General features: G+C 38.1%; 1 protein-coding gene across 1 annotated transcript in view; it reads right to left on the bottom strand.

Annotated features, from left to right (window-relative positions):
• The window catches only part of mocos (molybdenum cofactor sulfurase), a 221234-nt gene that overhangs the window by 116815 nt on the left and 87596 nt on the right, over positions 1-16823 (bottom strand). Inside the window, exon 4 of the mRNA XM_088929593.1 lies at positions 8413-9072. Coding sequence (XP_088785719.1) covers positions 8413-9072 — 660 coding nt within the window. The remainder of the gene's footprint in view (positions 1-8412; positions 9073-16823) is intronic.

Here is a 16823-nt window from a genome sequence, read left to right as displayed (position 1 = left end):
AGTGCACTTGCGAGGCATACCGTGGGGTCTGCTGCCTGTGTCGCAGGAGCTGTCACTTCACTGCATCCTTGGCAGCACACATGCAGGTCTCGGCACACCTACAGTATGTACTGGCAAACCGCTTGCTCCCGGAATATGAAGCAGCTTGAAGCTCTAGGTTCCAAAAGTATACAGTATATATATCCTGCCACTAAGGTGCTGCCACCCAGTACAATTTTTGGCACTCGGATCATCAGAGCAGATTGTTGTTTTTTAAATTCAAAAGTGAGTTCAGTGCTTAGTAGTTACTCTTAGTAGCAGCAAGACCGGAGCTGAATACAAAGGCTGGTTGTACTAAACAATTATTGTAGTAGAACTACAGTAGTAGTAGTAGTAGTAGTAGTAGACGTGACATTCGGTAGCAAATCTTAAGCTTATTTTCTAAAACACAGTACAGCTACATAATTGCAAAGTAGGCCCACAAAATCAAAGACTCTGCACTTTGTACAGATTTTACAAATAAAAGTCGAGGTTTGATTGTGTGGGCGTGTGTGTGTTTGTGTGGGTGGTGAGGATATTTTACGAGGGTATTTGAATTATGCATACTGAGATCAAGTGCCTCATAAATTCTCCAAATGAAGATGTACTAAAAAGTTATATTAGATTTAAGTGACTTTCCTGGGAATCCATTAAGACTTTAGTGTTTTTTGTGCATAAAATATACTTTCAACATTCTGCTACATTAGCACCAATTACAATGTATACTGTATGAATACACTGTGCCTGACTAGTGCTCCAGATACAATATTTTGTCTCTTTTCAGACAATACATTCCAAATTATTGGAATTATCAAACTTAAGAATTCCAATTCTTAAATTTGAGTTACAAATACAGTAATTGGGAATTCCAAACCCACATATTCATAGTTGCAGTTATTTCCCTTTTTACAAAGGGGCAGTCCAGTTATCATTGAGTAGGCTTGAGTTCAATGATTCTATCATCACTAATTCCCACACAACAATGGCAGTCTTACTTAAAGAACACACTTCTCTTTCTAACCTCAAATTAATCCATTTTTGCTCCCTGTTGCCATATTATTCTGCATGACACAAATGACATTTGAGACCCCAGCCCACTCTAATAGTATTTCAGAATCCTGGCACAGAACAGCAGTTTTCCATGCGACTGTGATGAGCTCAGCCTGACAACCTAGTGCTCTAATCACGACTCTTGCTCCTATACCAGTTCTGATGTTATAACCATATAGGAATTAAAGTGGTGAAAGAGAACAGATGTCTGTTCATGCCCTGTAACCTTCATGAAGTTGTTTTTATAAATGGTGATTTGAAATTTCATCCATTATTCTAAGGTTCAATGCACTCCATCAGGTGTTCATTTACTTTCTGTAGAACTAGTAGAAATGCATCTTTGAAGTCTGATATAATGGCTCTATAGAGTATACAGGACATCTAAGTTGCTGTACTATTATTCTGCAGTTTGAAGATCGCCCTCATATTAAACACAACATGTTATTAACAAATCTGCTTTAACATAGTCAACGGCATGAATGCAACATGGGAAACAAAATTAATAGGATCATGTCATTCACACAAGCTAAACATAAACTTCTGCTTTGTGCTGTTAAGACACATGAACTGAAAAACTGAAAAAAAGATTATTCAGTACATAGATTCCGTATAAGCAGTAACTCAATTTTTAATGTTTTCCACATGAATTAAGAATCTCTCCTCATTTTACATCCATTAGTATTCTTTTTCTCTGGTAGGTTTTTCTCTTGGGCGATTTTTCAGTTATGCAGCTGCATGTCAGTACTTGTTATAGATTCTATTAGCCCTCGTGTTGCTGCCCTTCTCCTGAGCATACAAGCCACCACTGCCCTACACTCACCCCCACCACACACACACACCACTAACCCCTCTCACTTTAGCCACAGAGTCTGCAGATCAGCACTGCCCCATCAATATTAACACACAGACACTAGCACTCGTGCCTATCAGTTTGCTTTTACTGAAGCACCTTTGCAAGTTATGTCACTCTGTAAGAATGGTTGAATATGCTGAGGTTTGCCATCTGAAATAGTAAATAGCCACTCTTTGACTTCAATCTAATATACATTATTGTTTTTATGTATTCCATTTTCCACATTCCATTTTCTTCATCTGCTTTTTATTTCTGTTGCAAGATGATTCTGTTAAAATATTCTGTCCTGTTTTTGCTAAAACTGCACACACACAAACAAAAACATTAAACCTATTGGAGGGGTTATCTGTTCAAAATAATGGTAGCATTTTTATGCGAGATGATGGCCATTTAACACTACCATTGAATGACCAGTCACTGCACATGACACCCATGTGGGTTATCCAAGAACAAAGCAATTTCAGTGAACCCTCTTCCTGATATTTCCTTATAATTCCTTAACCAGGAATAGACAGCAGTCTAGAACATATCTGATAATCTGGTAATTATATATAAGCATGTATCTGTCTTATATGATGCAAAGTATTTCTATCACTATCACTATATCTTTGTGTTTCTTTTATTTATTGCCTACTTGAACGTTTTTTTCCATGTCTTATTACCAACTATGTAATGATTGCTGATTATTCATGGCTCTTGGGTTTTTCAATTAGTTACGTTGCAAACTCATATAAATACATGAAATACATATAAGAGCGTTTCTTTTGTCACTGATATACACAAATTACTCTAACTGAAAATGAGCAAGAAGGACCTTGGTCAGAGAAGTGACGAAAGAACCCAATGACAACCCTGAAAAACTACAGAATTCCATAGCTGAGATGGTAGAATGTGTCCAGATGATAATAATCTATGCAGCAATATATACTGTAGATTTAGCCTCTATGGGAGAGTGGCAAAATGTAAATGGAATTTGCATGCAGCTGAGCCTAAGACTGTGTGGCAAACGTTTTTCTGGTCTGATGAAACAAAAAATAAACTCTTTTGCCTGAATGTAAGGCACTGTGCCTGGAACAAACAAAACGCAGCTCAGCCCCCATGTAACATCATTCCTACTATGAGAAGCATGGTGTGGTGCAACATCTAGGCGAAAGCCCAGACTTCAATCCCATTGAGAATTTGTGGAAGGACCTGAAGATTACAGTTCAAAGATGCTACCTATCCAACTTGACAGAGCCTGAGAAAATCTGCAAGGAGGAATGAGGGAAAATCCCCAAATCTGTATGTGCAAAGCTCATTTAAACACTCACAAAAAGTTTCAAAGGTGTATATGCTGGACATTTTTTACATGTACAGTAATTTAAAAGAAAACAAGAAAGCTGCAAAAGAGCATTTTCACAAATTATTGGCTCAGGGGAGTGAAAGCTTCAGTAAACAAGACACTTTTTTCATAACATTGTTATACAATAACATATTTTACCGCTTTAAAGTATTGTGCATGTTGTCTGAATTGGGGGGGGGGGATTCAATGCATTAGAATTTCTGTAATATTTTATACAATATTTGCAATTGTTGAGAGAGGTGGAAATGAATACTTTATAAAGACACTGCATGTATGGTACAACATTCAATAAGCTCATGTCCCTTTATGATCTTACTTTCTGAGTATGAAATGTCAAGGTATACAGAACATGAACAATAAGAAACAAGACTGCTGTAGGTGACGTGTGCATGCATAAGCAGCAGACTAGTTCCATGATTTCATTTATACTGTAATAATGCTGTAGCTCAGTGAAATGGTGAGAGAATGCACTTTGGGAATGTTGCCGGCAGGAATCCTTCAATGTAAGCATTCAATCCATAGTATATATAGGTAGTCTCTATTACTAGACTGTGGAAGTGCTACTATCTTTCAAGAAGCACTTGTGAACAGCAAAGAATTGGCCAACCGTACTCAATACCAGGATAGTCTGATTCAGTAGAAATGGTTCAAGACTGTTTCTTCCAGCAATCTGGAATGGCTGTCATGCAGTATCCCACTACATCACTTCATTTAAACTCCAGTAAGAACTTGTGAGACTAGCTTATTACATTTTAACAGTTCCACTTATTTTGTATAGCAGTTTTATCCCGATGGGACAAAAACAGAAGTGCAGCACCCACTGGATTGATGTGTAGCAGCCCTTATGAGCCACAGCCCCACAACATAGATAGCAGGTCAGATTTAGAAGTAAGAAACTGATTTTCTAATTGAAATAGAGGGGATTCAGAGCCTGGCCAGTAAACTTAAGCCCAGGGTAAAATCAGCAAGGACACTAGTGTGCCATCTGATCTTTTGTGAGTAAGTTAGTTCCTCACTTTAATGTCACACATCCTAGAGCACAGTTTCCTCAGTTACAATACAGCCACAATCTTTCCTCTGAACAGAGACTGAGCAGCAATCTAAGCCATATGTTTTTTTTCCTGGTGTTCTCTTAACCAAGCACTAATACACTAACAAGGCCCAGCCTTGTGCAACCAGACAAGACTAGGCTACAAGGTGATAAATTGGGCGGAGCAGTGGGACGGTGGCTAAAGATCTGCGCCTGTGGCTAGAAGGTTGCCAGTTCATATCCCCCGGCCAGCAGAGGGCCCCTGAGCAAGGCCCTTAAACCCAGCTGCTCCAGGGGTGCCATATAAATGGCTAACCCTGTGCTCTGACCCCAAGCTTCTCTCTCCCCATCTGTGTGCCTGTGTGTCTCATGGAGAGCAAGCTGGGGTATGCGAAAAGACAAATTCCTAATGCAAGAAATTGTAAATGGCTAATAAAGTGATCTTATCTAAATGTGCTGATTGTGTACATCAGCCCATACCATGACTAAACACTGTCATGATGTAGCAGCTGATGAACATACATTCTGGAATGGCTATGCCTGTTTGTACCACATCATTTTTATAAATGCTTATTTTTGAGTGATGCACCATATGTTGTTCACATACAGTACTTAGTGTAACATAACATATGATTCATACCTTGTGATTTTTTAAAGGGGACCTGAAATGTTATTTTTATGTTTCGGGGTTAGAAAGAATCAGTATTGATGAGTGCATTTCAGGCCACAATAAAACTAAAATGTACAAAGTAACTTGTAAAATGTCCAATTTACATCACAAAATAGATGAAATTTCCAGGTATGCACAGAACAATGTGATTCAGAATGAGGCAACAAAACTTCCAGTGATGTGATGTGGCATTAAATTGTAAACAATTAGGCTTGTGAATACTCTCTTTTAATTCAATAAAAATATAGTTCTCGATTTCAAGACGGTTTTGCCGACAAATGCTACAATGTACTTACTTGTTAACTCTGTATGCAGATCACCTTGGAACATTTCTGTGGTGAAATGTCTGCTGCACAACCAACCTGCACTTATTCGTTTGTACTGTATATCACATGACATTAGTCATTACAGTGACTATTGAGCAGGAAGAGCCACATCACATCACAATTCTTGGGAATTCTTGCTCTCGCAAGACCAGGGACTTGCTAAAAGAGAAGAGAGAAAACACGTTTCAGCTATGAAGCTCACACCTGAAGAAGGCTTCACAGCCGAAACGTGGTGTTTTCTCTCTTCTCTTTTCAGCATGGACTAAACCTATTACTTGTTCCTTTGCAAACTGTATCATTGTTTAGTTTGGGAATTGTAAGGTCTCAGACCGCAAGTCCTTGCAACAAATTGTCAATACAGCAGGAAACATCATTGAAGCCTCCCTTCCGTCCACTCAGGACATATACCACAACTGCTGCACACACCCTCCCATCCCTCCTGCAAACTCTTTGCCCTCCTACCATCTGGTAACAGGTATCGCAGTATATGGGCCAGCTCCACCAGACTCCGTAACAGCTGTTTTCCACAGGCTCCTCAACACCCTGGTACCCACTGCACCTACTCCAAATCTGGAAACTCAGTTCTTTTTTGCCTAATGTCAGGCATACTGTCTGATGTATTCTTTGCACAATTCTTTGCACAATCTTGTAAAGTTAATTGCACTATGCACATTGCCCTGTACCCTGTCAGAAATGGCTATGTCTACATTGTCTATACCATTGTCTTATCAGTGTCTTGTCTGTATTCGCACCGTAGACCTGAAGAACGATTTCTCGCTCCTCTCTATACTTGTATATGGCTGGATTAACAAATAAACCTGAACTTGAACTTGAAATATGAAAAATGATAAAAGACATCAAAGCAAAACATTAAGAATAAACCAAATTTTCTCTTGTGTAATGTTTAGCTTGAATCTTGGGTAGCATCTCTAAACATTAAGTAATTATTCACACACATTAACAATAGTTTAATTTATATCTATGAGACAGTATTATTTGAATTACACGTCAGTTATAACAAGACAACCAGACAGCAACACAGTTTGGATTCTTCTGATTAAGCTGAAAAGATATAAAATTTTAAGCTACATCAATTCCATAAATAAATCCTCATTCCCAGGGTCTACTTAATCATTTCATTTTAAATCAACATTATGTAACAGCCCTCGAGGGACTGCTTCATCCAAAAACAGTTAAGATTTCTAAATTAATGAATTTTGGAAGACAGTATTACGGGTGAAATTAATGCTGACGACTCTTCAGAATCTCATAAATTATGAAGCTTAAGTAACTCACAACTAGATATTTTAAATGGAAAGATAAATCATGAAAACAAGCAATGAAATCAAACCCTAATCAAACTGAATGAAAAGCTTAGACAGTGTTCTGAAAAAGACATGTGCCCACCTTAATCAAAAGCAAATATGCTCCTATGGGTTTGTTCAAACTGTGAGACTGCAGCTTCTGTTTTGGGCCATATGTTCACACAGGCTTAACCAACTGTTTCTGGACATGTGGTATAGTACATGTGGCGTGTACTATACTTATACAGTATGTTTGTATGTATATGGCGGACTTGGGATATGCAGGTGTTGTAAGCTCTTCCATAGTAAGAAGAATTTTATTTTAACACTGTCAAAAGGAGGAGTATATACAGTACTTTCTTTATAGTATATTAAAATCTAATGTGTACTCATAAAATTACCATTTGATTTTGAATGTACTATACATTAAATAGGCTGCATAGATGTACTGGGAAAATTATAATTACAGCACTGTCTCATGTGACAGAAAAAGTGTACACAACATGTGCACATCCAGGAAAACAACACCTAATTTTCTCGTGCACGTTAATGTCGATGTAAGAACAGTGGAAGAGTTACAAATGAGATGAGGCCAGTTCATCTAGTCCATTTGGTGCCTTTTTAAGCAATTCTTTTTAACTATTCACTGTTAAAAGCATATATTTAATTAACCACTTTTGTAATCTGCACATTCTTCTCCCACTGTTTAATTCATTGATAACATGAACAAGTTTTTTTTTTTTAAATTTCCTTAGTGTTACATTGTTTTCTGTGACAAATTAACAGAAGCAAGTAAAGCAATTTGAGTTACTTAATTTTTCTGTATATTGGATAAGAAGTATAAGCTTCACGTGGACTACTGTGGGAGTGTATCTGTGTACTTTTTAAATTTTAATTAAAATGCAAATAGGCCAAAATAGAACTTCTGAAATCAAGCCAAAATGTAATGTTGTGAATTAATGATGACAGCATTATGTTGCAAGACCAAGGCTTTCATTGATTGTTTGAAAGGAAAGCTGATACAGGAGGTCAGCAGCTCTGTAGAGGTGAGCTGGGTAACCTTCACATGACAAAATTTCCATTATTCCATTAAAGTATTCTGGAATACCATATAGAAGCCACATCTCCATCTCTTTTGCCTCTACTAGGTCCCATGGAAGCAATAACAAAACTATGCATAGAATAAGCTCTTGGGCACTGATTTAATCATTCTGTATATGTGATAAATACAGTGCCAGCTTGAGGGCCTATTGCAATTAATGTTGCTAACAATGCTGCTCCAAACAAAACAACAAGAGATACATTTCTTAACCGACATATGTTACCTGGTAAGCAACCTTTACATACTTTTGTTACAATTAAAAAAATTGAAAATATAACAGAGGAACACTTAAAAACCCAAGAAAATTACACTCCCTGATTGGCAGTAAGGATAAATGTGTGATATATACTGTAGGTGACAACTCCTGTAACATTTGATGATATCTTTATCTATAAGCACGGTAACCAAGCAACTGCAGATCCCATGGACATCTTGTTTATTGGTCTAACTTGAGCCTGCAACCCATATAAAGAAAGGGACCCACTGAGAACCTAAAGCCTTCAGATGTGTTTTGATTTTGTCTACTGAAAGCCACAGATATTTGTGTGTAGCATTAAGATTTGACTCTGGGAGAGATGTTTGTAGCAGGTTGATTGTGTTGCAGTATACATTTAAAACAGCAAGTCCTTATGTTCATATGGTCATCATAAGTCAGATTTAATTTAATTTACCTGCATGCTTAATTACTTTATCTTAAAAATAAATTGTTGGCCTTACCTGCTTGCTACAGAGCTTTGTGGCACAAAGTAGTCTTGGCCTGCCAGGTAGGCAGATGCTGTCCCACCTCCAAAGTATCTCTTCTTTAGGATCCCTATGGTATCATTGCGTATGAGCAGGGCTCCTAAACCAGTGGGGAAACCAAATAGCTTATAGAAGGAAATGGGAACAAAGTCAGCTGGATGGACCTGTAGATTCAGTGGAGAACAACTCACAAAGCAAGCTGCATCCAGCAGCACAAACCAATGGCCTGCTGTTTTGCATGAAGGATACAGCTTCTGAGACTGGATCCCTTTTACATAACTCAAAGGATACTTCTTTCCAGAGAAATTACTCTGGGCAGGGTAGCAGAAGAGGTGAGGATTCTGAGAGTCCTTTCCATTTGGTACCTGCCCAATGTTCATCGATTCTTCAGTTTGAGTCATTTCAATCTCCTCTGGTTGAACAGGAACACTTGTTACACCAAGTGGAGTTGTCACTCCCCTGATCCCCACCACAGAGGTGTGGTTGTCTGTCAGGTAACAGAAGAGACTCCCTGTGTCTGTTTGACTAGTGGGCTTCCAAGGAAACATCTCTGAAACTAATTTAAGAGCTGCGGTGCATCCAGAAGTGAAAATCACTGAGTACTCGTCAGGGTTAGTGTTGAAGTGCTGCAGTATTCTGTAGGAGAAAACAAAGGAAAGTTGGATGCAACTGTGAAACTACATTGGTCCATTATTATACACCTCAATGATTTAATTTCACACCTCTGGAAAATATATTGATTCTAATACTTAATGTCACATGTACAGTAGCACTGCCAATTCTATGGCAGAAAACTTAAGCATGTTTGCAATTTTTCCACAGTTTACCAGTCTCAAAGGTTTATCATAGTTTGTATCAGATTTAAGGAAATCTCTCTTTGCTTTGCACTACTTGTACCATGTACCATGATTTTACTGTGTTTTGCCATGATACATCAAAGTAAATATTTAGAAGGATGGACCTAAATTTTCTCTCCCTATTGTGAATAGTTTACATGTGGAACATTTCCATGGAATCAGGACTGCCTAATCACTATAATAGCATGTTCTAAGTTTGTAGGGAGAGCAATATGCATATTTATACAGTACATCTTTCCTAATTAAAGTTTTCTGACTCTCGCTCAGTTTCCATATTTTGCTGTTTTAAAGCTTGCAGTCATGATGCTTTGAAGCAGCAAATAAAATGTGTTATATACATAACCTACTCCACACATTCAAAACAAAAAAAACAAAAAAATGTAAATAGAAAATTAGTTTGAAAGAAAATGGAAAAGCTGTGATTGCAAACCCTTTGCTTTTACAAACCTAAATTAATTTAGGGACACAATGTTACCACAAAATTAGTTCAATGGCCTATGTGTATAATAATGTATCACAATCAGTATACCTATCTGATTAATAAAATGTCGACCCTTTTATTTGCTGAGGGAGTTTCCACCACCGTTATTACAGCCGTTTACATTCAACCTCAAGCCTGCGTGGAATCAGCACACAGCAAACTCCACAACATTATCAGCAAGCATGAAAATTCCCACCAGGAATGTGGTCTCAATTGTAGTCAGGGACTTCAACCACTGCAATCTGAGGAAGGTACTGCAAAAATACATTCACAATGTACCGACAAGAGGAGGCAATATTCTGGACCACTGCTACACAACAATAAAAGGAGCATACAAAGCGCTTCCCAAACTGAGTTTCGGTAAGTCGGACCACATCGCTCTCCTGTTGCTTCCTGGGTACAAACAGAAGCTGAAGACTTTCCCCGTTACGAACAGGTCAGTGCGTTGTTGGTCTGAGGAGGCAGAAAGCAGGTTAATAGACTGCTTTGATTGTACAGACTGGGACGCATTCAGAGCTCCCGACACAGATTAAAATGAGTATACAGACGCCGTCACTAGCTATATTAAATATTGCACCGACATTTGTGCACCAGAAAAGAAAATTAGGACATTTCCCAATCAGATACCGTAGTTCAACAACGACATTCGCAATAAAATAAAAGATAGATCCACCGTGTTCAAATTGGGGGATAAAGAGCTGTAGAGGGAATCACAGTATGCATTAGAGAAAGCCATAAAACGCTACAGAGTGTGGCTTGAAACGCAGTGCGTTGACACCTGGACGCTGTGGCAGGAATTACAGTCAATCACAGGCTACAAGGGCTGCAGCCAAGAGATCGACACGAACAACGAACTGCTGGAGTAGCTGAACCATTTCTATGCCCGCTTTAATGCTCTGAACACGAACACTGCTGAGAAGACCCCAAGTGTACAGACATCTTTAACTCCTCCCTGTCACAGTCTATTGTCCCCACCAGCTTAAAAAAACACTATTGTTCCACTCCCCAAAAAGGCAAAAGTGACGTGCCTGAACAATTACCGCCCAGTTGCATTAACATCTGTGGTGATGAAATGCCTGGAGAAGCTGGACCCCTTGCAGTTCGCCTACCAGAACAACAGATCAGTTGATGATGCTGTCTCCCTGGCTCTACATACAGCCTTGGAACACCTGGACACTAAGAACTCGTATGTGAGAATTCTGTTTGTGGACTACAGTTCAGCATTCAATTCCATCATACCCAGTCATCTGGTGACAAAGCTCAGGGGATTAGGTCTGTGCAACTCTGTCTGCAACTGGCTGCTGGACTTCCTAATCGAGAGACCACAGGTGGTGCGGATAGGTAATAAAACATCAACACCATTCACCCTGAGCACTGGCACCCCACAAGTCTGCTGTCTGAGTCAAAGGTTATACTCCCTGTTCACTCACGACTGCACAGCAAGACACAACAACAATTGCATCATTAAGTTTGCTGAAGACACCACTATAATAGACCTGATCAGCGATGATGATGAGTCCACTTACAGGACTTATAAGTCATACAGCTGTTTAGGTGGTGTCATAGCAATAACCTGGACTTGAATGTAAATAAAACGAAAGAGCTAATAGTGGACTTTCGGATACACAGGCCACACACTCACAGCCCACTCAGTATTGATGGAACGGAAGTGGAAACAGTCACCAGCTTTAGGTTTTTGGGAATTTACATTTCTAATGATCTAACCTGGACTGTGCACATGGACTCTATCTTGAAGAAGGCTTAGCAGTGCCTTTATTTCTTGAGGTGCCTCAAGCGATGGGGGATGCCAGTACCTGTTTTGGTGAACTTCTACCGCTGCACCATCGAGAGCATCCTCACCAACGGGATCACCGTGTCGTACGGCAACACCTCTTCTCGAGAAAGAAAAGCACTGCAGAGAATTGTGAATGTGGTCCAGAAGATCATCAGCTGTTGTCTCTCCGAGATTAAACAGCACTATGAGGGCCGCTGCCGTGGTAGAATTCTGGCCCTCACAGAGGACAGTCACCACCCCAGGCATGAGCTCTTCACCCCACTGCCCTCAGTCAAGAGATACAAAAGCATAAGGACACTTACCACTAGATTCTTCAATAGCTTCTATCCACAAGCAGTGCGATTGGCGAACACATTTAGCCATGATCCTTGGACCACACCTACACCATCTACCTCATTATGATTTCTTATTTATTGCACATCTCCAGTCATTGTTTACATGTCTGCATTGTTTACATTCAAACTGTTTGCTTGTTTGCTTGTACATTGTCTACTGTTTGTATATTGTCTTGATGCACTGTCTGCACTTTATGTTTTTACACTTGCTTAGACATTCGAGAGATTTAAGAATGTAAGAAGTAAGAATTCCATTGTACATTTACAGGTTACATATGGCAATAAACTTCAAGTTCAAGTTCTGTCTCTGCCTGTAAGGACTACCTGTCAGTTAATTTCAAGCAAAAATTCATCCATGAAGACCAAGGAGATTTCAAAGTTTAGGGATAAAGTCATAAAAAGGCACAGATCAGAAGAAGAGTTTAAAAAGAGTTTTAGGACCCACAATATTTCAATTTTGAGCATAGTTAAGATCCACACTGCATCAATCATGCTGTCCCTGCAAACTGAAGTACTGGGCAAGGAGGAAAACCGTATTAGGAATGAGACCAGTGGCATCTTTGAAAGTGTTACAGAGTTGGTATTAAAAAAAAGTGATGGAGATGCCTATGGGTCAACTGCATCTTGGTCATTCCACAAAAGGGAAAAGTATAAAACTAAAAAATATGCAGTGTATATGCATCAGATCCCAAAGGGATCTAGTTGCGATGATTCTGCATACATATAGCAAAACATTATTTTTTTACCTTTCAGTCGGACAGTGATCCAAAGTAGAAGGCCAAAACCACAATGTAAACGTTTAAGAATATGAAAGTGATTTTCCTTTCTGAAAGTGAGAGCCCCAGTCCAGTCTTGACTTGAATCCTATTGAGAATTAATATAAAGTCTATAGAAAGACTTGAAAAGTGCTGTCCATTAGCAATCCCCCAGCAAGTTCTTTGAGCAAATCTTCCAAGAATAAATTTGGTAGAGACTAAGCCAAAAAGACTTGCGGCTGTAATTGCTGCTAAAAATGAGTCAACCAAATACTGACTTGATGAGTCTTGAATTCTTATGCAATCAACAGATTTTATGCTTTTCCCATTAGAATTTTCTAATGATGTATATTGTAATTTCACATTTGCAATGAAAGACTGTGTTTGTAGTTACACAAAATAACTTCATTGAAAGGGTGTGCTTTACTTTTTTATTAAAAAAGCCATTCACTGAAAGAGAAATGCAGAGCTCTGTGTGATTCTGTCTGATTTTATTTTTAATAAAATCAGTATTACAGTGAAGTATTCCTTTTGTTTTGCTTATTAAAAGACTGATGACAAAATGACAAGTACAACTTAACCTTATTCAGCTTATTACAACTTGGTGTCTCAGAAAGCTTTATAATAATAAACAACCAAACATATTATCAACTTACACAGCCATATCACAACTTTAAAAACACAAAAAACAACAAGGAAAAGCCATCATAAGACTGACTTTGTTTTTATACTTTCCTCTTAGCATGAACTGCAAGAAAAAAGGTGGAATTATTAAACAGATGTGACAACATCTGTTCTCTGAAATGTCACAGCTATCTGTTTTCTCATAAGTGGGGTAAAACAGAAGAGAAGATATCATAGGAATATACAAAGATCTGAAGTTAAAATCCATCAAAGCTAAGTAATTCACTTTCTTATTGTCTGTCTTGAGTTGAAACAAAATAAGCTGTATGTCAATGCTTCACATGATTTCAACAGCAATACCTCAAATTAATCACACAAGATACGACTGAACTCCATGTCAGACAAAAAAGAAACACCACTGAGTATGGAAGAATGTAATATACAGCACCCTCCAAAGGTAATGGGACTAGGGTTCTCAGATTTCTCATTTTACATTTTTGGACAACAACGCATTATTCAAGACAGTTGATTCCAGGGAATTCTGTTTTGTTTTGAAAAAACATTTCCTACATCATAAACTCTGCCAGCCCACATCAAATGATACTTCAATAGGATTATTGCAGGAAAAATATAACAATATTATTAGAAAGCCTTCAATTACAGGTGTTTTCTTGACGTTAGTTCGAATGGATTGTATTTTTTTTTTATAAGGAGCGGGAGCTATCTGATTTTGTCACATAGATAATATATCTAATATTAGATTCATATTTAGTAATTGTAGTCAAGCACATGATTTACTTCTGACCAGATATTTGATACCTGGTCTATACATTAAACTGGGCACTCCAGTACAAACTTTTATTTTTGCTTTTCAGTGAAGCAGTTGCATTTGTACTGTACATATGCAGTTGCATTTGTAACTATATAATATATAGTTACAGCTAGATGGGGGTTGGTCAACATCTAGCTAGTGTCTCAATATTAGCAATTCTTGGTGGCTTCAATGTAAGAAAGGAACTGAGGTATTTGCTGAGGTCGGGTGAGTCTGAGACACACACACAGGCTATCCAGACAGACTTAGAGAGAAGAGAGGAGAAGGAAGGATCCCATGATGAACAAAAAGTCACAATAAAAAGATAAAAAAGAGTGCCAGGCGAGAGTTCCTGGTTTGGATCAACCGTAAAGACCAGATCCTATTTCAGATTCATTGCAGAATTCACACAGACATAGACCTCCAAACATTCATACCAGGGACAATTTTCCCAGAAGCCATTTAACCTACTGGTATGACTGTGGAAGAAACCAGAGCACCCAGAGGAAACCCACAAGAACATATGGAGAACACAGCATATGCAAACTCCATGCAAATAGCACTGGAGGTGCAAAATTGAATCTAGGACCCCAGCCCGCAAGGCAGCAATGCTAACCGGTGTGCCACCATGCCATTGGGATGGTGCTCCCTGCTCCCGTCTCCTACTCCTCCGCTGTCCCAGCTTTTGTTCTCCTATGCTACATTACCTTTGCTTACTGCCCTGTCTTTCTCACACCTGAAGAAGGCTCCACATCTGAAATGTTGTGTTTTCTTCTCTTTTCTGCATGGAATAAACCCATTACTTGTTCTTTTGCAGCCTATGCATGCTTGATGCAGCTACCCATCTGAACTACTTCTGTCTAAAAAAGTGCTATATAAGTGTAAGCAGTTTTTATTATTATTATTAAACTGAGCTAATGTTCTTAAGGGCAGAGCAATGTGGTCGGGCAAGTACCTTCAGGAAGATTACACATCGGGTAGGCCACATAACATGCAATCTGGCTGTTTGCAGCGTCATTATCTCATCATAATGAAATACCAGAACACATTCATTCACATATTAATTTGTGCTAATCAGCCGCTCCTGTTAACATCTTTAATCACTTTCCACTTGCCTTACAGTCATGTTGTCTTTATAACATTTCCATGCTAGAGTGTTAACTTTTTAACTTTAATATAGGAATCTAATCAGCATAAATGGGCAAAATTATCAATCTGAATGCAATATCTCAGAAAGAAGTGTCCTGACATTTTTCCGTATGTATAGAGAATACAGATGTGTTCTCATTAATACACAATCGCAATTAACTGAATAAAAACAGAAGATGCCATTGCTTTTCAAAACACATCAACGTGTCAGCCAGGTCTTAATTGCCCAACAATTGGTAACAAACAAGATACAAATGTTAACATACTTAGGTGCTTTTGAGTCTCAAGAAAATTAAACAACAATGTTAAATGACATATTGATGAATTAAACAGCCAAACCAAACCATTATTACATTAAATGTGTGCTGTCACATCATCAGTTTGAGTGAATCTACAACTTCTAAAGATGCAACTAGGTCATTAAAACATAAAGATTATGAACAGGCAAATAATCAATAAAAATGAAATAATTCTCTAGTTTCTTCTTAGTTGTGTTGTAAATGTTTACCCTAAATGTTTCTTTAATGTTTTCATTTCATTCCTTTATAGGTTTGCAAAGAAATTAGAAGTGTTTTCTAAGCAACCAGAACAGAAACAGTCTTAGTGGTAAACTCCTAAAAAAGTTTTTCTTCATTGTCTAATCAAGCTGTGGAAAAAAATGTAATACTCTTACATTCACCTTCTATTCTCCTGCTAAGCTCTTTCCTACTTGGAATGTTTGGCAAATGCTACTATGTGGAGTGCAATTGAAGATTACAGACTGAGTGTACAGTGTTGGGTGCAGTTATTGGAATTAAGCCATTAGTGGGTGCTTGCTGTGTGCTTTACAAGAGACTGTAAAAACTAAAATCATTCAGTACAAATAAATTATAGATGGCAATTTTTTTAATTCAAATATTTTCACCAAGCATTGACAGAAATGTATAACCCTTGAGAGTCTAATTGTCTGTAGTTTGTGTCATATCTTATTGTACATGGTTTGATTCTCACAAGGGAGCAATTAGTGCTTTTTTAGTGTAATTCTGAGGTTTCTATTTCCACTCAAAACAACTGAAACCATGTGAATTCCTCACCAAATGACAGCAAAATGAAGACAAAGAGAAAAAAAACCATCCCTGAAATGTTTTTCATAAATACAGTATACTAGTTAATTACATTTACAAAACACAGCAGTAAATAATAATGAAAATGTATGTTTAAAAGGGAAACAATAAAGCTAAGTAGAAACACTTCAGTTTCAATACCATTTTTGAAGCACAGTACTAGGGAGAAGATAGGGATATGTCCATTTTGAAAAAAAATATTTGCATGGGTATGATACACACAATGATGATATCATACACATCCTCTGAAATCTTGCAATGTATACAGTATATATATCCCGATAATAAGCCCTGGTTGGCCAAATCTCTCAAGTCAGCTCTTAATTGGAAAAAAATCACTTTCCATCAAGGTGATGCTGTTCTGTTTAAGGAAGCGCAAAAGAGAGAGAATAGAATAGAGAGATTAAGAAGGCTAAATGTAGGTATAAGGGTAAAATGAGGGAAGCAATGTGCAAGGGTAACTCATGCTCTGCATGG

This window comes from Atractosteus spatula, chromosome 12, assembly GCF_055471065.1.
Source record: "Atractosteus spatula isolate fAtrSpa1 chromosome 12, fAtrSpa1.hap1, whole genome shotgun sequence".
In the NCBI taxonomy this organism is placed as follows: Eukaryota; Metazoa; Chordata; class Actinopteri; order Semionotiformes; family Lepisosteidae; genus Atractosteus; species Atractosteus spatula.
Note: the sequence above shows the minus strand (reverse complement) of the source record. Positions and strands in the feature narration are given on the sequence as shown.